This window comes from Pseudopodoces humilis, chromosome 3 (genome assembly GCF_049639895.1).
Source record: "Pseudopodoces humilis isolate 2021_Gansu_Grassland_sample_001 chromosome 3, ASM4963989v1, whole genome shotgun sequence".
Lineage (NCBI taxonomy): Eukaryota > Metazoa > Chordata > Aves > Passeriformes > Paridae > Pseudopodoces > Pseudopodoces humilis.
The window spans coordinates 13,695,365-13,719,273 of NC_142202.1; the positions used below are offsets into that span (position 1 = coordinate 13,695,365).

Here is a 23,909-nt window from a genome sequence, read left to right on the forward strand (position 1 = left end):
ATAGAGAAGGGCACTCACTTTCATGGCAGCTGGGGAGCACCTGGCTTTGCTGCCCAGGGATGCTGCTAGTCCAGCAGTGCTGTGCTGGGACTTCTCCACAAAGCTTCTGTGGAGAAACTTAAACCTCTTGGGGAGCCCTGAAGGAGGATAACACACTCCTTCCCTTCCTTTCTTTGAACAAAAAATCCCTTCCTGTAGCCATGGAGCTCTCCCTGGCTCAGGCAGAGGTGCCACCTCCAGCAGCCAGAGCTGACTGACCTCCAGGGCTTAGCTGGGCAAGGAAAAGAAGGAAAACCAGATTTGCATTATGCTTGTTTTGATTCCACTACTTAAAACTAATCTCCGGTAGCTTTTCTGTTTTCTTGAAAGCTGCTTTGTACTGACTAGCCCTTGGTATTTGTCAGATTCTTTGTTTTTGCTGCATATTCCCTGCTGGCCTGCACAGAAGCTCATTAAATTATGAGGATTATTCAGAGCTGAACTGGATAATAAAATGGTCTATTGATTAGTAGACTTCTAATTAGTTGTCTCTTAGCATGAAAGAGAAATAAGATTTGATACTAAACAGGGCAGAAAACAAATAGGATGTTTCCAATATGCAGGATGCACATGCTTGTGTGTGGTCTTGTACGTGGCCATGTATTAGTGTAATTTCCAGTTTATCATCACAAGCTTATTTCACTGCCTACAGAACTGTGACCTGCACAAGCAAACTCTCTGACAGATCATCAGACAAAAAATACAACTCTTTTTTTTTAATTTATTTTTTTTTTCTTTCTTCAGTATGCTCTGGAAGACTGACATCATAAAAAGCAATATGCTTTTGATTTTTCATGTCTTGTCGTAGTAAAAAAAAAAGTTACATCTAATTTGTGTTTTAACTAGGTTTGTAGAGATATAAATGAATATAAATAGTGTGTCAGAGTTTTAGCTTGAATGGTGAACACCAACAATTAGTGAAACCTTTCTAATTACACTGCATGCCTCCATACTGGTTCAATATATAAAAAAATTACCTGTAGTCTTCTTTAAAAATTATGTGGATTGGTATATTCCACCTTCAAAACAGTTTCTCTAACAGTGCATGTTTTTAATGTGTGTGTGCAGATCTACAAGCCTCTTGTGTAGGAGTAAAGCAGTGCTGACATCCTCTGCCCCTTCCTCTGGTCACACTGACTGGTGAGGTGAGAGTGACACTGCTTGCAGAAGGGCTTCTCACTGAGCTTCCCAAAGAGGCAGGAAAGCAGAGGACAGGCCACGGGATGTTTTGAAAAATAAGGATTGAAATTCTCACGGAATTGCAGCTGATTTCTGAAGGAACAGGGTTTTTCACCAGCCCTTTAACTCCTTTTTCCATGATCCACAAAACTCTTGTTGTGAATTTCTATGGGCTCTGCATGCTTGCCTTTTTTGGGCAGGGGGAGATGTGGTTTTTTTAATCTCTTTCTTTAAATGCAATTCACTTCAGACAAAAAACAGCTACTTAGCCACACCTTCCCCCAGTTCTGTGTAGTTCTTGCCCGTTGCAAAATGGCTGAGCCAAAAGAGTAATTTATTCAAGTGTGAAAATAATTTAATTCTCATGAAGTGTTCAAATTCTAGTTTTGTTGAGGATGGTTTGGTTTTGTTTTGTTAGACCTGTTCAGGTGTTAAGGGCTCAGTTTCATGTTTTTATGCCCTTTTAGAGAACATGAGTTTCTTATTCAGAAATTAAGTAGTTCCCATTGCTTTTAGTTCTGTCTGTGGGTCGAGTTGACTGTGGTGTAGTTTGCATGGCTCTTCTAGTTCTCCTCCCTGCTAAAATCCCTTCCCTTTTAAACCCGGCTGCTGGGAGAGAGGCAGGTGAGCAGCCCTGTGCTTTTTAAAGGCAAGTAGTCTTGTGAGCCCATCAGTCTCCTCATTTCTCATCGCCTAGAGGTTGATGTCATAGCAAGATATTCTCTCCAAAATGTGAATTTCTTCATTAGTTTCACAGTCTTCCTCTAGGCCTGTAATTTGAGCCCTCCTGATAACAACTGCACCCATTAATTAGCTCTTCATTTGAAGATTTCTCTCTTGGTGTTCCCATTCTCGTCAGCTTACAGCAGGTTCAGCCGCCTGCAGCTATTCTTTGAATCCCATATCCATGTCAGCCATGCTTCCCACAAAAACCCCAGACACAGGATCAAGGAAGCCCTGAGCCCACTGTGACCAGGGGAGAGGCACCCTCCCCTCACACGAGGAGGAATAGCCAGCATCACACCCCGTGTGCTTTTGTGAGTGTCTGCACGGTTATCCCACAGCTGCTTTAGTTTTCCATGGAGCGCTCAAAAGAGACACGGCCCAGGCTCTGATGGAACAGTCAAAACATCTGAACAGAGCACACACCCAGCCTCTGCAGGCTTCTCCATGCTAGGGGATAATGCAAGCATTTCCTAACAGCCAAAGAAATTATTTATTAGGATATGAAACCTTTAATTTAGAAAGAAGGCTTCACATTGTCTTTTTTTCCCCCCTTACACTCCCACTCTGCAAAATGTAGCCAGGCCAAAATTTAATGCATTTTCACATCTATTTCTGAGCTATGTGGGTGTCTCTCAAAAGATATGATTTTGAAGCAGAACAAACAATATATTCGTAGCAATCTTTGAACCAACGAGGTTTTAGAAACCCAAAGATCCAGATCAATCAAACCCAGTATATTACATTCTCCACTCTGTTGGGTTTAGATTTAAACTCCTTTATAGATGTTGAAATTGCAAGAAGGATTCCCCAGCTGCTAAAAATGGCTCTGATGGAGCAGGACAAAATTACACCTAGAGAAAATACACTGGAAACTGAGACTTCATCTTTCTTTTTTTTCTGCTCCCCTAACTACAGCTACAGCAACTTTGTCTTATATTATGGATTTCATCATCTTGTATACATTTTAGTGTAGGCAGTCACCCCTGTTATCTGTACAGGAGGCTGACACAAGCAGATGAAACCTTTCCTGACCCTGCCAAAGGTGATGAGAGAATCTAAAAATTTGTGAAATGTACAATCATATTGAAACATCAAATGTTGACAGAAGAATGAAATGGTATAAATAGCTTTATTGTTTACAGCATGTCCTCGGCTGCAGTTGCTCCCAGTTTATTTATTTGTGCACACACAGATGTGCTTTATGTACCCAGGAGGAAAGAACACAAAGACTTTCATTTTTATTTCTTTTCCTTGTTCTCATCTGGGGGATGAAAATGTGATCTCTGACATGCTCTTTCACAGCAAAGAGCAAAAGGCAGATGTGGGCCTCTCTCTTCAGATACCACTTCCTCCCCAGCTTCAGTTTTCACATTTACTTCATGTGCTTCTCCTGCAAAGCACACATTGTTGGTATGCTGCTGCTGGTACTGGAGTTCATTCTCCTCTCTTCTCTGGATCCTGTTGCTGTTTGCAGGAGGTGAAAACCTTTAGGTAATTTAGAAGTTTTCTCTTGGCTGTGCCAAGCTTGACCCTGTCCCTGAGGCTCATCTAAATGCTGAGGTCTCGTTGACACTGCTGAGCCTCTGGAGATATTTCAGGCTCCCTAATAAACCCATGTGCCTGAACTGACACTCACTGAAATGAGAATAACACCTGTTATACCACTAAAATAACAAATCAAAGAGATTTGTTGACAAAGAGATTATCAACAATCCATTGTTGCTCTGTGGTTCCTTTGCCCCCTACAAAAAAGAAGTAAGGGCATCCCATGTGAATCACCGGTGGGGCTTTAGGGCTTGTTTATTTAGGGCTTTGTGACCTGTACAGAGGGGCACTTGCTGCAGAAATCAAGGCATAAGATGATGGACTTACAAGTCTTTTAGACACTGGACACTCATGTGCAAGTTAAGGCTGCCTCAATATTTCCTAGACTGAAACAGGTGGATAAAACCCCTTTTCCCAGTCAGCACAGCACACCAAGGGTGAATACATTCTGCATGTGACACCTGGCATTCTTTGTGTAGCTACAGGGGAAAAATGAAACCTTGTGAATAATTAAACATTGTAATTCTGGATTATTTTTAATTAGAAAATCATGGACAACATACTTGAAAATTTCAGAGTGCTACTCTGGGTTTTCTTATCAGTGATTATTTATTTTTCCCCACAAAAGGGTGTCTTTCTTTGTGCCTGCTTTTCTGGCAGTCTAGGAGAAAAATTTCTTCCTCTTTGTTCCACAGGCATTCAGCTTTAAACATTGTCCAACAAATGTTTGGTCTTGCCATTTCGAGAATAGAGGTTTGCAACTGTTCACCCTTAATCATCCTTGGAAAAGATTTTGATACAAAGAGATTACTTCTTTCCCCTTCCTACATCTCTATCTGTGTATCTTCCCATGCAATTGCTCTATCCTAGAAAAGGCAATGAGTGCTTATGACTAAACCAGACAGGTATGAGCAATCAAGTAGTGCTAATATTTGCATGCGTAAGAAACATAATTTATGAAGACAATTGAGACAAAATAAAGGTGCTCTATATAATTAGGATAATAGCTGCATGTCATCATTTTCCCTCCGTATTATTATGACACTGTTGATTAACCAGGTGTAGAAGGATTTGGAAAGGCCAGAAAAAAATGTTAGGGAATCACAACAGGAGGTAAGAGGAAGCAGAGAATGAAAAAATATATGTGCCCAGAAAAAAAAGTGTACATTTAATGTTTCCTAACAGTATAGAATTGGGGACTAAAGCCTGATGGAAGCTGTTAGTTCCAAACAGGTAGGATTGATCTAAATTATGTTTTCTCAAGAGAGTAATTTTTTTTTTCCATTGACAGTTTTTCTGCTTCCATTTGCTTAAAGAAGGAGGAGGATCCTGACCTTTTAAGCAGTGGAGTGCAGTTCTCTTGAGGATTTTCATCACTGTTGAGCTTGTTTTCCTGTGATCCATGGGAATGGAGCCGTCTGCAAGCCGGCCTGATGGGTGCAGCCTGGCTGACAGCATGATGGGAGAGTGCAGTGCTCTGGGAAGGAGATTACAGACTTCCTGCCAGAAGGGGATAATTTTGTCCCAGGTGCAAGTACACTTAGTGTTACAGAGATGACACAGCGTGTTGACACTGACACTCATTTCCCAGAGTTCGGTAGTTTCGCAGAGTGGAGTACTGCAGGAGTCTCCAGGGGCAAAGTGAAGATGTCACATTGATGAAATCCCAAATACTGTCCCAGTTCTCCCATGAAAACAGTTAAGGCTTCCTCCTCAATACCAGCTCTCTCTGGATAGGATTGACTTTGTGCACAAGTAATTACAAAATTAAATCTCACTGTGACAGCAAACCCACATACACCCCAAAGCTGTTAAATATGTTTCCCAAGGACAATATTGAGGGGTTTGCAGGGGACAGGGCATCAGTGGAGGCCCACCTTGGCCATAAGGGCAATGTGACTCAAGTTGAAGTGACAATTTAATCCCTAAGGACGCACAGACATTTATATTTAAAACTCACATAACTTTCACATTTTTCAAGCAAGTTTGAAGTAGTGGATAGTACATAAAATATCTCATTCTCATCTTAAGCAGCTTAATTTGTGCTTGCCCTTAGGCTGAAGTGTAAGAACTGAAGGCTTCCACCTGTGTCTGAATTGCAGATGCAAATTTTTTTGATAAAATGGTATCTAAAAAAGACAATATAAAATAATTGGGGGATTTTTTTGCTCTTGAGTAGATCTTTTTCCTAGATAAATTACAATCATTTTATAAAATTGCCTGTTCAGTGCACTAGCAAGGATTTTAATGATGATATGTCTGTACAGTTCCTGTCTAGTTAATGAAATATGTAGCATATTTAGATCCAAATCAAATCACAAGTTTGGCTTCTCCTGTTCTCAGTTGTGTATGGTGGGTTTAACATAATTTTGTTTGTCTATGTTTTTCAAGCATAATGCTGTTTCTGCATTTTAGTAACTATAGAGATTTGTCTTTATATTTACTACAGTGCCCCTCAATGTGAAATATATGCTATCCAACTCATCTCCTATCTCTCACTGCATTGACAAGCAAGTTTTCAAGTGATATTTTATATATATTTGGCAAAATATGTACATTCAGTAAAAGTCTCATGTGCAGCTTGAGAGTGTGTAATCAAGCAAATTCAGGTTCATTGGTTTTTTTTGCATTTAGTTTTATTTTTTGTACGTTTGGACTTGATTCAACAAAGCACTCAGGAGTTTACTTAAATGCAAAGTAGCAACTACTTAAGTGTAAAGTCAGATCATTTCTAACTGCTTTGCCACACTAAGCCCATTAAGTGCCTTCACATCCTTCGGGTAAAATTTATCCCAGCCACACTGTCTATTGTATTTCCACATCACACCATAGCCCATCATACATGAGACACAGACAGCTCCAACTCCATGAAAGGAAAAAAAACCAAAACCCTGAACTTGGTTAGATGGAGGGTTGTTCTCCAACAGAAGGAATTCTCTTTCAAGCTGGTTTTTGCTGGACAGCCAGAATCTGTAGGATATGGCTTTCTGACCTAGCACAGCTCACAGCAAGCTGTGCTCTGCAGCATTTCCCCCCAGCACTTCAAGGCAAGGCTTCTCAAACAGCATTTCATCCTCACAGACATCTGCTGAACGTTTGAGGGGAGCTGGGATGTGTCATCCATCTTTATACCATTCCTTTTATTGCTGCGCTAGTTAGCACCCTGAATAACAGCACGCAGGACATGTGACAGTCCATTACTGTTAATGGTGTTATTGTAAAATCACACTTCTGAAAAATACTGCCTCAAGCAAAATATTATAGATAATTTGGTACTGTCTTTCAGGAAGGCATGTGCTGCGGTTAATGAAAGTTTGACTTAGTGAATGTGAAAGAACTGCATTGATCCGCTTGAAATGGTACTTATTATTCTCATTTAGATAATTTTCTTAATTAAAATAGGAGTGGTTTTCGTATTTGTTTTTCCCCTAAATGAACTCTTTCCATTGAGGACACAGCCCCAACAAGAGTTGTAGTCAGGAAACCCAGGGAAATGGAGGCCAGAAGGGCAGTGAGAGCACAGCTGCTGACCATGTGCATTGCCCTTCCTGTCTTCTGTCCTGGTCCCTGACCAGGGATGGGCAAACAAGGCTTGAAGGTTTGACAATTGCCACACAACACTGGACAAGGAACCGTGCAATTACAGCCTGATGGTGTCCTCTGCCATTTTCCAAAAGGGGAAGGGTGCAGAGCCAAGCTGGGGATTCTAGGGTGCTCCTTGGAGGGTCAGGAATTGGTCTGAATGATAAAGCTGAGATTTCCAGCTGTGAGAGCCATCAAAACGCAATGTTCAGCTCCAGGGGACCTTTTAATTTTGCTGACCCACCCTTAGAAAACACTGTGTGGAATAAGAGAGCGCAGTGCTTTCTGCTCCACCCACCAGCACACTGCCTTAAAGTTTGCCAGCTTTAGGGCCAGGAGTCAGGTTCCAGCATAAGGCAAGTGTAAGAGCCTCAGGGCAATGACTTTCCTCTAATTAGCACCACGTGGCACAGACAGACATTTAACAAATAGGAATGCCACTTCCAACAAGCAGTGCAGTGTTTCTTTCAGCATTGACTATCCTGGTGGTGACTGAGTTGCAGCCAAATGAATGTACCTGGAGAGCCCCTGTGGCCAGCAGGCAGCCCTGCTGCTGTCCATGGGCTGCTATTTTTCAATTCACCAGGAAAAGAACACAGTGGACACCTATTACACACACTTATAATTTAATAACTGAATATTAAAAATCTAGCTACTACTATGCAAATCTACCAAACATACCCAGCCACAAAACTCAGGGTCAATCCTGGCTCTGTTTAGGGGAGGGAAATGTTTTTCATACAGAGTAGATCTTATCAATCCATTTCAATTTATTTTTCACGAGGAAGTGTATCAAGACACTGCACCAGCTTTGCTTTACTGCCACGTGCTTTGGCCATTAGCAGTAACTTGCGGACGTGTCGTTATCAAATGGTGTTGCAAGCCCAAAACGCCTTTTGAAAAAGGCAACACGTTGCCACAGAAATGGGTGCGTGAGGGTATGTCAGGGCAAGGTTTTATCACCTCCGAGCTCCTGTCAGGCGAAATGCAAAGTTGGTATCACCTGACTTTTTCATGTCTCGCTTGTCTTTTTCCTCAGCATAAACATCCATTATTCAATGTAGATTTCAGGGCTGGAAAAGCCTAAAGGTGGGCACTTGCTATGTTACAACTGCTGGGATTCATGAAAACTGTTAAGGGGGGGGGGAGAGGGGGGGGAAAGAAAAAAGGAAAAATTCTCCCTAGGCCAAATGAAATGGTGCTGCGGTAAAACGTATCTGATGGCGAGACTCTGTGGCTGGATTTGGGGGGCTGGTGACTCGTTTGACAAACCTGTTCTCAGCAGCTGTTTGGTCGAGCTGGCTCCAGCACCTGTGCAGCGCTGGGCGGCCAAGGGGAGGGCAGATGTGCCTGGCAGCTTCCCACGCGCATCCCGGCCGGGCCGCGCCCGCTTCCAAGCGCCGGGACAGGGAGTCGGGGAGGCGTCTCCAGCGGGAGGGCGCCCGACCCCATCCCGCGGCGTTGGTGGAATTCTGCCGCCTTTTTGCCCCGGGGGTTTTCTTCAAGCGCTGGCGCCACCGAGGCGGCGGGGTCGGTGTGGCACGGCTGCCCGCGGGAGAGGCGCGGCTGCTGCATCCCCCCCGCATCCCCCCGCATCCCCCCGCGTCCCCCCGCATCCCCGCGTTCCCCGGCGCTCGGCGCGGTTCCGCAGCGCCGTGCGGCGTCCCCGGTGTCCCCGCGGCGGCGGCGGGCGCGGCCAGGGGCGGGCGGAGCGCCGGGCACTGATAGGCCGGGCGGATGCGCAGGCAATTTATCATCCCCGGCTCCCGCGGAGGCAGGCAGCGCGCCTGTCACCAGTATTGATTTCAGAGGATGGACTAAATTTCCTAGGATTTCCATTAAGAATTAAGCGGGGAGGGGAAAGGGGGGGGGGAAGAGAGAAAGGAAGGGAAGGAAGGGGGAAAAAAAAAGAAAAAAAAAAAAAAAAGCCGTAAGCACGCAGGGGTAGCCAGGCAGACATGGATATGAGATGGCACTGTGAAAACTCGCAGGTAGCTTCTTCTCTCACAGCCGATGCAGCGCACAGGCGAAGCACTGCAGCATGCAGGGTTTAAGATACCTTTAGGTTGACGGCAAGGAGGAGAAAGGAAAAAAAAAAAAAACCAAAAAAAACCCAAACCAAACAACAAAAAAAAAAGGCATTTGCACCGATTTACTGAAAATTACTTTTTTTAAAAAAAAAAAAAACTAAAAAAAATTAGAATACGTCTCCTTGGAGATTGCATGCTATTAATATTAAGATCAAATTTCTGCACGATAATTGTTTTAAATATAGAAAAGCTTCTAAATTGCATTTTTTTTTTTCTTTTCTGCTCCAAGAAAATAATGCTTTGGTACCCAGAGCATGGATGCTGCTGTTTTTTAATTTTTCTTGTCTGTTTTTTTCTTAAACAATAGAGACTTTTTTTTTTTTTTTGAGCATGTTTGCTACAAATGAGTCTAAAAGGAAAGGAAAATTGAGAAGAATCAAATAAAAGCATGAATAAAACCTGCTTCAAATACTTGCCAGGCTGCTTTCTTTTTAACAATCTAGCAATTATTTTGGCTTAAATTATGCTTAAACCCTGACCATGCATGCTTTTCATCTTGGCTTAGAATATGTGTGTACGTGTGTGTGTACGTACGTGTGTACTTGTTTTGATTGGATTTTTTTTCAGTGAGCATTTGCACAACGGGAATTCCTGTGAGTTATATGCATGCTTTGATAAGAAAAATTGCATAAAAATGAATGACTGTATCTGATGGACTAAAATGTGGTGATATATAATGCAAAGTAGCTTCATTTCTAAATGAGTTGCTTCTAATCTATTGGGGGAGGGTAAATCGCTGCATGCTTATGACAATGAAAGTGTTTGTGTATTTTCTCAAAGGTTGATTGTTTGCTTGTTTCTAACATGAAAACCGAGGTGTTTCCATTTATTTATTTATTTGTTTGTTTGCTTTTCAAATAACAAACCTGCAAGGCATCTGATTTAAATGGGCACGGGTTACAAAGCTTTCCCTGTTACCTGGAAATGAGCAGAACGGTGTGTGTTTGTGTGAGAGCGCCCAGCTCCTCTGGGGAGGTTGGTGATCTTTCCAGCTCCTTATTCTCCCCAAGAAGAGTTAAAATGCCGTGGCAGTCTGGCGCCTGCGTGCACCATGGGAATTCTGCTGGCAAAGCCAGGGCTGGCATCAGGTGGGACAGGTGTATCGTGATAGTGGAAAAAGGCAAAGGTGTGGGTGAGGGTTGCCAAAAGAGATTAAAGGGCTTTTGAAGCAAGAAATCAGCAGCTTCCATCTGTACAGAAATGTCTCATTTCCCCCCAGTAGCTAGAAAGGCAAGGGGAAAAGCTTATTTTTGGTGCATTTGTTTTCTTTCAAATGAGTCAGAGGATAGTAAAGTGGGGGAGATGGTTCAATTTTATTCTGGTTTACAGGTTATGACCATTGTATTCAGAGAGGCTTTATGGTTTTGGAGGCTTTTTTCATGATTGTGAAAAGGCTGAACTGGATCCGAGCTATCTGACTTCATTTATTGCTGCAGTTGTGGGGCTGAGCATCAAACCTCCTTTCCTTTGGCATACCGGGTGTATTGTGTAATGCTGTTTGCATTTGCTAGCTGGGCTTCCTCAGAGTTCTGCCATTAAGCCTTTTGGGGTTTTTATTGTTTTCATTTAAATCACTTAATGTGCCATTCTATACAGCAGCTCATCTCTTACAGCTCTGGGCTAATCAATACCTGATTGTGCTCCTCCCATAGCAGCTTACCCAAAAAAAAAAAAAAAAAAAAAAAAAAATTAAAAATTGGATGGTTGTAACCATGCCAAATGTCTCTGGCCTGTTGGAATCATAGGCCACTCTTCAAGTGCAGGCTGAAAACTTTGTGAATTGAGTTTACCATTCCCAGCTCTCTTCCTAATAATCCTCCACATCACCTAGACATCGTATATAATTTGACACAGCTGACAGCATCCACTTAGGAGAAGCTTAGGGCTGAGCCAGAATGGAAATTGAATTGCATGTCAACTCCCTAATATTAATGATCCTTCCAGGTCAGCAGAGGAGTAATTGCCAGGGCAGCCTGAGGAATTGTCCATTAAACCTGCCTAGATGGTAGCTCACCTGTGGAGAGATGCATCTAGATGGCGTGTACAAAATGAATTCCATTTGCTTAATATAAGGTCTGCTGGACTTATGAATATCTCAAAAGCCAACATGTGGTCTCAAGTTTAATACCAAGTAATTTTTCTGGTATTTTAAGATTGCTTATAACTAAGGCTTAGCCAAATTGCCTTAGATGTGCCTGAAGAAGAAAATTAACAGAAAAATCAGGTTGGTGGTTGTATCTTGAAGGGCAAGGCTGTATTTCTGTAAAGGTGTAGTTTGATCTAAAACCTTGTGGCATAAAGCAAGAGAAGAAAAGTTCATGTTGTCCGCTTTCTTTAGTCCTTGAGGTAGCTGCATATTTAGAATAACCCATTAATCAGGCAGAGTTTGTATTCACAACCTGATTAGGTGGGCAGCTGGACCTTTAAATCCCAAATCAATATTCAACAGGGATTCAGAAGAGGCAAACAGCCTAAGGACAATGTTTAGAAACTCAACTGTGCTTTATGTCTTGGTGTAATGCTGATTTAGCAAGAAATCCCAGTCACAGCGTGAGAGGATTTATTTTTTGACCTTGTGCATTTGAGATGACACAGAGAGTTAAGAGTTGTCAGCATGGCTTTACTGTGAGGGGGAAATGCAGAGGGGGTTCAGCCATCCTCTGTTGCCATTACAGAAGGTACCCATGTGGAGCAGCAGAGAACAGAGGTGCACAGAACAGACCAGAGTACAGATACTTCAGCCTGAAAAGCGCATTCTTCTGAACCTGCTTCTGTGCCAGGTTGATGATTTAACTGAAGTACCATAGTCTGGTGACACAAATGAGGAAACAGTCTAACCTGCTGCAATCCAAGTGGGGTATATCCTGTGGGAAATCTTGGATCACTACCTGTTTATCTGTCCCCTCTCTCATCACAGCTACTGAAAATCATGGTGGGTTTTTATCTTTCAACAGCCATGTCAGCTACAGCAGCTCCGTGTAGTAAAGGGATTTCTCACTCTGCTGACACCCTTCTGCCATGGGTCACCTGTTGCCACTGCTTAGAGGAGTTGTTTCCTCTCCTTGGAGCTCCTTGTCTTCACACTGTTAGAGATGGTGTCACAGCTTGGCTGGGTTCTGTGTGCACACACACCAGAAAGCCTTTCTGAGCCTTTCAAAGTAAAGAGTTGAAGAAAGCACCAAATTCAGTCTTAGCCAAGGAGAAGCTTGACAGACAGAACTTGTTGGTGAAGAGTAAATGATTTTCATACTTCTTGGTTGACATGTTCAGTAGCTTGAAATATTTTATAATTATTTTTGATTGTGTATATTGCTACAAAGTTCAGTCATTCTGTTTGTTTCATGCTACAAAATCTTATGAATTATCTGTTTTTCAGCAACTAATTCATCAGCTTTTCTGACACAAAAATTAATTTTACACTTGTTTTGCACATTCAGCCAGTAGTAACTTTGAATTTCTGGATTTATTGCTCTCTCTCTTTTTTTTAGATTTCTGATATGTTTTTTCAATCCATAGGGTATTTTGCTCTGCTCCTGCAAGTTGCTCTGACCAGCAGATGGAGGGAAAAGTCTGACAAAACCATGAGAAGTTACTCTTGTGGGGTAGCTTGTATGATTACAGTCTTTTGCTATGCTTTTCCACACTGGCTTTCTCTTTTTGTCTATATCTGAGCCACACTTCATTTTTTGCCAGTGGGATGCATAATTAGTTTTAGCTATACAATCACATGCAGTTAATAAGGGCTAATCCCTTTTTTTCAGATCGTATCTTTCAGTCCCTTTTGGGTGAAACTTCAGGTGATGCCTCCGATCTAAGTACCAGATCGAGATGAGACAGAGTAGGGGCCGAGGGCAAAACTTAGAGTCAACAGCTATTTGAAACAATGTGGGGTACATCAGGAGGCAGCCAATAAAACCCTTGCAGTTTCTCTGAAAAAGTAGTTGTTGAACTGCTTCTGTGCATTTTACTGCATTACTAGAGAATGGTAATTCTAGAGGATGGCTTTCTCTACTAAAGAAGGGAGAATATGTGTGCAACCTCTAAAAAAAAAATGTGGAAAGATAAGGATTAGAAAGTGTGTTCTGTACACACAGGAAATCTGAGCACTGTGGGCACTCCAGTTAGTCTTGTGCAGCACTTTGGCTGTGTGTCCAAAAAAGGTGGATTAAGGTGAAGTTCAACCATCCTTAAGGTCAATGGAAATGCTGTCAGTGCCTTCATTGTCACTGACATTCTACCCCTGGCAGAAGTCCGAACAGCACAGAGTGCAAAGTCTAAATATGTAAGGATACATAAATTGATTTCTAAACCCAGATATCTTGGATGATTGTTGCTTAAAGTAAATCAGAAGTTAAATGGGAAATGAGGAAGATGATATTTTCACCAGAATTATTCATTTTAAATTCCATCCCACAAACTAAATGATTCCTTGCCAGTGAAGTCCTGGGAAGTTTTCAGGTGGTGAGATATTTCTCATGCTGAGAGTCTGTAATGTCCAGGACCTTGGAATACCTTCTGGTTTGAGCCTGGCCATATGTTTTTGGCACAAAGCCAAAAATGAATATAGTAAGTTGTGGACTTTAACACAGAGCAAATTGCATTTCTTGGCTCAAATAATGTTAGTGCCTTGTTCAATGGTTTCCCTAAATTGGCGGTGGTATGGCAAACCAATACCAAATTGCATGAAGTAAAGACTTAAATTATTTTCCTTAAGTTTCCACAAGTCTTGTATTTTTCCTTTCTTGTAGCTCTTTTGATTTCTCTAATTCCTTTTCCTATCTATTTCAAAATTCCCATGCTAGATCACTCTCATTGTGAAGCCTATACTACTCTATATGCCTTTACTATATTTTTTCCATACTGGAGGCTGAGGAGAATGCCTTGCTTTTCTGTGGTGGTTTTTAGTGCTGCTCCACCTTAGTCATTCAGGAGTTTTGTTGGAATTTCAACTTTTTTTTTTTTTTTTTTTTTTTTTTTTTCTGGGGTTATTTGAACTGTTAAGCAAAAGTATTAGGTTAGTGAAGTTGTTGAGCAAGTTTGTTGAGAAAAAGGGTGACTAGAGTGTCTGGGGCTGTGTGTTAGCACCATGACTGCTACCAATTTTTAGAGCTCACTCAAAGCAGAATGTACATCTGGGGCACAACTGCACTGAAGAGGTAGACAATGGCTTTTGGTTTTCACCTCTTTTATCATGCATGACCAAAAGATCTTTAAGAAAGCAGTTTCACAGAAACTACACATACAAACATTCATTATTTGTGTAGTATATATTGTACAGTAGAAGCAAAAAATTAAGTTCCTTTGGCATTTGGAATCAAAACATGTTTTTGACTTCCTAATTGATGTCAGAATTGCTTAATAAAAGGGATAGACAGTGAATGAAAATTCACAATTTTGCTTTACAGATAACACAGGTCTATTCAACACTGGTATTAAGCGTCTGTAATGCATTAAAGTTGGGGAAGCTGATGAATGATTATTTGGACAAACTACAAACCTCTTCCATATTTTAGAGCAGTGAGATAGCAGCAAGGAAGGGGTGGGAGGTCACCCAGCCAAAATCAGAGCAGGCCAGTAAAAATATCCCTTCCGGTGAGCTGCACTGCCAAAGGCAAATCTGTTCTGTGAGGCTGGTGTCAACGTCAACCACCGTATCCTGAGGAAGCTCACTTCCCCTGGCCCATGCCAGCTCCACGGAGGTTTGCAAAGCCAAGCTGAATAGTGCAGCTTGTGGTTTCCTAGAGGATGTCCATCTGCCCAAACAGCCTGAGCAGCCACGGGCCCTCGCTGACAACTGCGTCGGCGGAACTGCTGCGTCCCGCGTGAGCAGCACTGCCCGGCTCAGCACACGCGGCAGCAGTGCCAGGAATAGCTCTCCTCTCACCCTAGGCATAAAGGGCACCATGGTACTACACCCCTATCCATCTTTATGCTCTTTATGCTGAGAAGCACAGTTTGGATCGTTTAAGCGAGTTTAAACTCAGTCCCCTTTCAGGTTGTTTTCAGGGCATGTTGAATGATGGTTGCCTTGTTCAGTTTGGGTTAAGAAAAGACTTTACAGGAGAGCATTTCTCTTATTCCTCTTTCTATTTATTTTTAGGCTTTCTAACTTACTCAACAGACAGTAGGATGTTTCTGCTAACTCTTGCAGGGATCAGGGTGCATGAAACAGCTAAGAGAGAATCAGCATAATTTGTTGGGTTTTTTTATCTTAAGTACTATGTTGCCAGATGCACCATTTTTATCTAAAAGCATGAACGAAGTAAGACCCCAGCTTTTCCATAAGCTACATTGACAATTGTCAACTTTACCAGCCTTGAATCTTCCCTTTGCAGCTTTACCTGTGCAGCAAATTTCTCTTGCTACATATTTCTCCTTTGTAGTGGGGATATCTAGGGAATAAAGTAAGTAAAGTGGTAGCAGAAACATCTGAATAGGCTGCAAAGGCGACCTTTGCAAAATGCTCCTTCAGGGTTACTGGGGAGGATGTGTGACATTCAAGTATCACTGTTTTTGTGCACCAGACGGTTACAAAGGAAATAATAGCAACTTTTAAGCTCACAGGAATGTGTCTGTCACTTTGTTTAATCTTTGCTTTCTGGCAGCCTAAAATAGGTGACTGAGATGGTAACCTGGCCCTGAAAAAGTCTGAGACAATTTTCTTGTGTCCAAACTGTCTGTACTATCTGTTCCCCATTGCTATTTAGGTGACTTATCTGAACCAGGAGTGAGCAGCAGCTTTTATAACAGTGGGAGCATTCTTCCAATGTGCAGCTGCTGCAGGATGAGGAGCTCTGGCAGCTGATCTGTGACCCCTGCTCCTGCCTTGCATTGTGCTGAGACTGACTGGATTGCTCTAGTAGACTTTGTTTTACTCTTTTATAGCCAGGTATCCAGATGTCTTCAAGGATTTAAGTCAGCTTTTCAACTTCAGGTATTTTTGTACTTGGAAATACGAAAACTGAAAGCAACCTGAGAAAATAATCTAAAAATATAGCAAAATATTCCTTTTGGAAGCCTACCTCAACTGTAATTCATTTCAGCTCCAAGAGAAGGTTCTCACTTATTTGTGATTAATTAGCTAGAGCCACCTTGAGATCAGTAAATAATAAGATGACTCCAGAAAAAAGAGTTTTTCTCTTGATTGAACTATAAACAGCTTCAGTTGCTTTCAGTGCATGGCGTATGCCTGTACTACTGCAGAGCTGAGGAGAGAAAATGGAAAGATGTTGCCTTAGTCGTGTTGATAACCAGAGTAAGAGCAAAAGAAGCTGTGAAAAATGTTAGTTAAGCAATGTTCTCAAAATGGTGTTATTCAGAGCCTGACTAGAATCTGCATCTCTCTTAGCTGAGGGCTTGGCATTGTGGGTCCTCTTCTTTCTGGTCCCACATCATTGCCCAATCAGTCTGCAAGTGGGATTATCTCTATTTCTACCTAGACTCTAGAAAATCCTGATCCTTCATGCATTTCTGGGAACTTCATGTTCTTCATTCATGGATATGCCAGATAATTTTTTGATTTTAGCTGAATTTGACGATTGAAGAAAGAATTGGACAAAACAGTTATTAATCCCATTATTCTGTCATTTCACAGAAAATTTGTGTCATTGTTAAACTAACACCCATTCAATTCATGGTGAGCTTTGCAAACTCCCTTTTATTTCATGTGGTCTTACATTAAAACATTACTGCCATTATTTTCAGATATAAAAAGCAATTTTCCTTTCCCACGGATATTCTCCTCTGGGCTTTTCCTCCAGTATCAGCATCCCAGAACAGGACATCTACCTAATAGATGGCACTGGGAATGACAAATAAATTGTGTTTTGAGTTGAAAATATCCTGAAGGTTAAAGTTGTCTGTCTAATGATTAAGTATGTTAGAAAAAGTGTAATTACGTTTGCATTTTTCAGGTGACATTTGAGATCCTCTCAATTCAGTATTTTGCATGGAGTGTATGGACTGAAATCAGCCAACAAGTCATTGAGCTGCTTCTTTTGGGTCAGCTGGACTTCTTCCTCCAGTGACCATTTGTTAATTTTGAGATGGCATTTCTTCCTTCTGGTAATGGTTTTGCATGGGTTTATGCTTAATTGTATTAATGCTCATAACTGGGAGGGGGAACGATATTCTTGGAGGAAAGGAAAGACAGGAATAACCTGTGAGCCCTGCAAAATAATTGGGGGTGGGAGTTAGGGAAACATGTGTTCTACATATGCTGGGTTTTGTCTCTGCCCTCAGAGGTCATAACTTAGACATGAGTTCCAAATGTGGTGCTCAAATGGTGAGCTCAGCAGTCAAAAGAAGCTTGGGGTTTTCCCTTCTCTGTAAATTCATGCTGACCCATTGAAAATGTTAGTAGCTGCATAAATTGCTGGATCTGATTTCCATGCAAGGTGTTCTGGCTCTGGAATACTGGAAGGGATGCTCTGTTCAGCAGATGTTCTTGGTTTCCAAATAACAATGAGGAATTACACCTTGAAGGTGGCACCTTCAAGGTGGAGCAGCACGGATGCTTGCCCTTGTGCTGGTGGCCTGATTTCGGGCAGATTGGGGTGTGCCCAATCTATGATTTCTTCACCTCAGGAAACCAGCCAGGTCTGGATGTTGAATGGAGCAAACACTGGCTCCATTCCAAGGATCTCTAATTTTACTAGATTGTCTATATGAAGCTGGTGGCTGACTGAGTACCAGATACGTTCTAAGTCTTTATCAGTGAAGTTTTGTTTATCTGGTCTTATTTGACCTGCAGAGGTCAAGTAAGGGGAAACTGTGGTGCTCTCCTTACCATCAATTTCATGCCAATTAAAATCTCAAAATAAGTCTTGTAACTGTCTCTCCTGCCCTTGGTACCGCAGTCTCTTCTTAATTTTATTTTTTAACCTCATTTATAGTGGAAGACTGAGTGTTATACTCTCATTTCAGAACCAGCACTCCCCTCCCCCCCCCCACTCTGAAATTTCTGGGAGCTTGCTTCTTATATCTGTCCTTTCTGGCTGAAAATTCAGCTGAGCATCATTGCATCTGGCCTTGCTACATACCTGATGCTCTGGCATTGCACATTGTGCCAGGAGCTCACATGCTGTAGCTCCACTTAGAGCCATATCAGTATAAAGAGGAAGGGGTCTCAGTGCTTTAAGTATATTTTTTTAAAAACAAAGCAGCCAATATTCTATAAACCTTTTCCATGCCACTAGGATCCCACAAGCCTGCTGGCTTTGATTCCTGTCTTTGCACACCATGCCAGTGCAGAAGGCACCCTTTCCAAGGTCACCCACCAGCTTTTGTGCTCAAAAAATTGATGAGGGATTATCCAGAACAACAAAGTGAAAAGTCTCTGAAAGGATTCATACCTCAGCAGGTACTTTGAATCTTGCATGCAGCTGTGGGCTACAGCTGTGGAAGTCACAGAGAGTTAAAAATTAGCCTTTTGAGGAAAGCTAATTGGCAGCTTCTCCTTCAAAACAAGACCCTTTTGTGCAGTGAGTATGTGTGCGCATGTTCCCATGCTCAGGTGGAGTTGTAAAAGTATTTGATCTCCCATTTTTCCTGCAGTGACTCAGCTGTGGAGGATAGCTTATGCATTTGAGAGTGATCACAGAAAGCTTTCAGCCCTGACACAAAGAGAAAAAATGTATTGGAGTAAACTGATTTCAGACATAGAATCTTTTTTGGACAGATGTGCTACTCCCAACTTCTCAAGCGATACCATCCTCAAGAGCACCTGAGCATAGTAAACACTGATTTGGTGAATTAGAAGTGGTGGAAGAGAGAACCAATTAAATTGTAGAACATTATAATGTTTATTATATGAGCTGGTGGTTGGGAAACCAGTCTTGAAAAAAACCCAGTATCACCTTTAAAGAAAACAACCTAAGAAGACTAGGGCATATTAATTTTACAGAAGGAGAAATCTCTTCAGACACTTTAGTTTATTCTTGTGGTACTCTGGGACATGAGAAGGATATCAAAATACCATTGCCAAAGAGTGAGGGTAACACATGGATGCACAGCAAGAGGATTCAGGCTGCAGCAGGCAACAGGCAAGTTTTATTTTCTTCGTGTTTTACATTTATGAAAAATTCAATTCCGGCAAGACCTGAATAGAGAGTAGATGCAGGCAGGCATTGACTCCATGGATTACAGCACACATTCCTTGACATTTACTGTCCATCTTTGTATCACAATGAGTTTTGCCAAAATGAAGTATTAAACAGAGAAGCAGTTTGTGGCAATCTGCAAAGTCTCACAGTAGTGTGTTTATCCCCAGGAAGGCTGTAGTGATGCTGAAGAAGGCTGTTAAAATGTGTTTGTGTTTTCCCAAAGCCCTAACAAGAGAGAACATAAGCAGGTGTGAGTTGGGCTGGTCTGGGGAGGAATGAAAGCAGCCTGGAGAACTGGCAAGTAGCTGAATCTGCAGTTGGTTGATGCCAAGGTTCACCAGAGAACACAAAGGCAAAGCAGGGTGGGATTGTTTCAGCTGATGCTCCTGATACATCTGGCATTTATCTGTCAGGTGCTGTTGTGCTGCTGGAGCAATCGGGTGGCAACAATGCCCAGTGGTATATTTCACAAAGTGGAAGTTTCCTGCCTGTGAACAAATGGGCAGCAGAAAAGGAGAGTTTGCTATCACAGCTGAGCATGGAAAAGTGTGAGGAATATCAAGCTCAAAACAAAGGAACTGAGATCCAAATTTTCCAATAGCAAGAGATCCATTCAACCAGAGAAGTGAAAGAATGGCTTTTATTCAAAGTAGTTTCTTTCACCTGTAGATTTTATTTCAGCCAATCTTTGCAAGGTGCATGATAAACCCTTTTCTGTGTGTGGCTCTTGAGATGCATTAGTTAACATAAGGCATTGGGGGAGAGTTTGGGCATTTTAAAATAAAGTTAGGTTTTGGCAAAGTTTAATAAAATAGATATCACTTCCATTTTGCTCACCCAGTGTAGCCACTAGGAGAGAGAGGTTTATGCTAAGTGTGAAAATTATGTGGTAGAACCTGAAATGTGCAACTAAACTGTTGGAGAGCTTAATTTCATAAGGCCTGTTTTCCACATCCAAAGCAACGTTGCAAAGAAAATGATGCCTGGTAGACTGGACCATGTATAGCTTAACAAGGGCTTCAAAACTTTTTGATACGAGACTTTGTGGAAAGAGAAAAAAATGGACTGAAAAGCTGATCACTGTGGGGATTTAGTTTTCTGGGTGTGAAGGTTGAAATGGTTGCAAAATTTCTCTGATATTCTGTGATTAAAGAGCACTTTTCAAGTGTTGCCTGGAAAGGAAAGGAGGAAACACAAAGAGATTGAGGTTGGGGCCATTTTTTCTTCAGGCCATCACCTGCAAAGAGATTTGTGGTCAGAACAGTGTCTGGAAACTGCACATCCATGAGAGTCCCTGGGGGAGGTCACATTTTGAGATGTGTGCTGATAAGATGGTCAAGCACAATGTCACAAAAAAAGCAGCTGCCAGAAGGAGGAGTGGTCTTTGCACATGTTCTGATATCTGCCTCCATGCTAAAGCAGCAGCAGGGTTCATGTTTAAGTGGAAGGGAGGTGCTGGTGCAGGCTGGAGGGCTATGAACTATCAATGATTTTGGTGCCATAGACCAAAATCCTGAGGGGGAAGTGCTGCGGAGAAAAAACTTCGTTCCACCTTTGGGAGGTTAGAGGTGAGCGTTTGCTCACCTAAATCAGCAGTTGCATCTTTTATTGTCTGTTTGCTTTTGGGGACAGAGACAATCTTATTGAGTAAAAATAATGGACATCAAACAAATTTAGCCTTGCTATTTCTAAACAAGAAATTACTTTATTGAATCTCCCCATATACAAGAAGAGTCTCCACCCATCACTGACATGGGAGAAATGCAAGAGTTTTTCCAGCAAAATTTCAGTTCAGTTAGGAGACATCTCTGACTGAAGGCAGGAAAAGCCTGGAAGAAGTCAGGAAGAGAGAAATTTTACAGAAAACTCATAGGTGTTCATTCACCCACACAGGAACTTACTCATAGTTACCTAAGAGAACATAGGACTGAAAAAGAATTTCTGGGTCAAAAAGTCCAGTCTGTTCCCACAGTTCTCCAGCATCACAGTTTTAGATGGACCTTTCTAGCAGTGAAGATGTATTAGATGGCTTCAGGCAGGAAAAAATGCCCAGGTCTGCAAATTTGGACCTTTAAATTAGTTGTTTAGAAATGCTGAACAGTGAACACATTTTTCTGTTTTATTTTGCTGTCATTTTACTAGGCATTGTTTTATTGTAGGAAGACCCGAACAAATTACAAATCCAAAACATAAGCATAAACATAGTTATATTACTGTAATGAGAATTTGCATTACTTGTTCCTGACTGAGCTTAAAGTAGATTATTTTTATTGGACATTCTTCAGATGCTTCTTGCCTGACACCAGCAGTTTTCAGGTCTCTGATCCTTCTTCAGCATTGGTGGTTTTTAAAAGTCATCACCATTTTGTGGTTATTACAATAACAAGAATAAAACATTTTGGGGGGTTCATGGTGCATTCTGATTTTAAATATCTGTGTTTCAAATTGTTTACAAAGATTGCTTGACCCTGTCAATGTCTCATGGCCCTTGGGCTGGCCTTTCACAGTCATCCTAAGGAAGATATCCATTAGCTGAGAAATAATTCTGTGCATGAACCAAAATAGCCTGTTACATTTATTTAAGAAGACATCTCAGTAATAGTGGAACAATTGGCCAAATAATCCTGATCCAGGGGCTTCTCTCATAATGATCTGAACTTCTGCAGACATGTCTGTTAGGGACATAGAGGCTGGTAGATACACTGGTCTTCACCCCAGGAAAATTCCTTCTGGCAGCAGTGGGGGTAATGGCCTGTAGGACCTAAACACTCTGTCAGTGGAATTACGCCACAGGAATTCATCCCTGCTTATGAAAACTCCTGCTTAAATCCAGCTGGCATTACGGGACAGGAGCAGAAGTGGGAGATAAATTTAAAGAACAGTTAGGGAAAGAATTTATTTGTAAAGCAATTCTGTCATTTGCTGTTTGATTTTGGAATTATTTTAATTATCTTTCATTTAAGAAAGTGGAACCTTTAATGAAAACAAAAAAATTAGATGCTGCCATTAGAGGGAAATCGCACTTATGACAGAGAGCAGACTTGGATGCAGGAGTTGGTGCACAATGCTGAAGCCACTTTTGTCTTTCAAGGAGTTGGTTAGAGTGGTTCTTGCATTTGTGAACATCTGTGCATTTTATTCCTTTGTCTCATTTCTTTTTTAAACGTCCTTGTGCTTTAATATCTCTTGTACGATGAGCAGAAAAAGTGGTGTAGGTCAGATACAGGATTTCCTGTTTGAAATCCATCAGCTCTTCAATGCCCAGTACAGCTTAGCTTCCAACAAGGATGGCTGTAGGTGTTGGCATTTCTAAAGAGTCACTGGACTTCTGTAAGAGAGATAAAGTCAGAAAACAACAACAAAATGAAAGTTCCTGTTTCACTTATGTGTCTCTATACTCTGGCTCTCCACAATATAAATTATGGCATGAAATATTGATTTGTTGCAAAACGTAGTTCTGTAGCTTATTTGCTTAACTTCTGTAGTATTCTAATGAAAATCCAATTTGATTTTGACAGGTTAGGGCTTGTTTTAAAGGCAAAGTGGCAGATTTGTAGATAGTGATTCCTTGAAGAGTGATTATAGAGACAGTTGCTTATATAATTACTGCAGTATATGTATGTTACCAGTGTTACATGACATTAAAATCAGTGATTAATCCTTTTTTTATCATCCCCAGTAGCTAAAAACTCTGGGAAAGAGAAAAGTAGAGCAACCACCATGAGAAACAGAACGATTCCTCAAAGGAGGTCCTGATTGCTTAAGAAAATGTGGTACCATGTCTGATAAGGTTCTGTTCATGTACCTCAGAGATTCTGTCATTCCACTTTGCAGATAATTTTCTTATCTAGAGCAATTAGGGCCATTTGTTGCTTGCATGGTTCTATGTTTTAATGCTGAGCAGTGCTGCTGTCACTAAAGTAGTGCTTTGGATATTCCCAGTACTGGCCCCAGCTCTCAGCTGTGCACTGAAGCATTGCAGCTCTTGCTTCTCCAGAATAAAATGTCTCTCTTTCCACATCAGGCAGATCAGGAGGGGCTAAAAGGAAGCCTCTTGGAGGTCATGGATGTCTGCCCATGGCAAAAAAAGCAGGGAGTTGTAACTTAGTTTTATTTTGCAATGCATAAGGATGCATAAGTGGGAGGGGAGTTGATCTAAGTGCTTGGACTTAGGACAGAAGTAATGAGTTCCCTGAATCTCTAGAGCTTCTAAATGTGTATAGTGCTTCTCAAGTGAAAGTGGGAAGGTTGAAACCATTGTGTGCAGGGCATGGCATCTCCAGAACTAGATCTTTCTTGATGTGGGAAAGGCAGTGCAAACTCTGAGGGTCTGAAGCTCAGTATAACTATTTGTCAGTTTTAGAATTGACATTTTAATGTGGCTGGGAGTCATACAGCACCGACCTATGTGAAAGCAGCTGTGAAATGTTGACTGTATCTTTCTAAGCATTATGAATGGCAAGGATTAAACAGAATCTCCCCCAAACACACACATGCTCACTCTGCCCATTTTCCAGTTCACTCTCTACAAGAGAAGAATTAAGTATTTAGTTGTTTCCTTGTCTGCAGGTAAGATTATGCTTTCTTTTAAAGAATTCTCTTTTAATTAGTGGTTCAGGTGTTGAAAAAAAAGGGCACTTGTGGG

General features: G+C 41.5%; 1 protein-coding gene across 25 annotated transcripts in view; it reads left to right on the forward strand.

The window, feature by feature from the left end:
* NRXN1 (neurexin 1) overlaps positions 1-23,909 on the forward strand; it is a 675,655-nt gene that overhangs the window by 613,795 nt on the left and 37,951 nt on the right. The window contains exon 1 of one of the 25 annotated variants that reach the window (XM_088053935.1): positions 8,977-9,062. The exons of 23 other annotated variants lie outside the window; for them this stretch is intronic. In XM_088053935.1, the coding sequence (XP_087910061.1) occupies positions 9,030-9,062 (33 nt within the window). In that variant the 5' untranslated portion in view covers positions 8,977-9,029. Of the gene's footprint in view, positions 1-8,976; positions 9,063-23,909 lie in introns of those variants that run through there. One more of the 25 variants, XM_088053936.1, reaches the window with a different exon arrangement.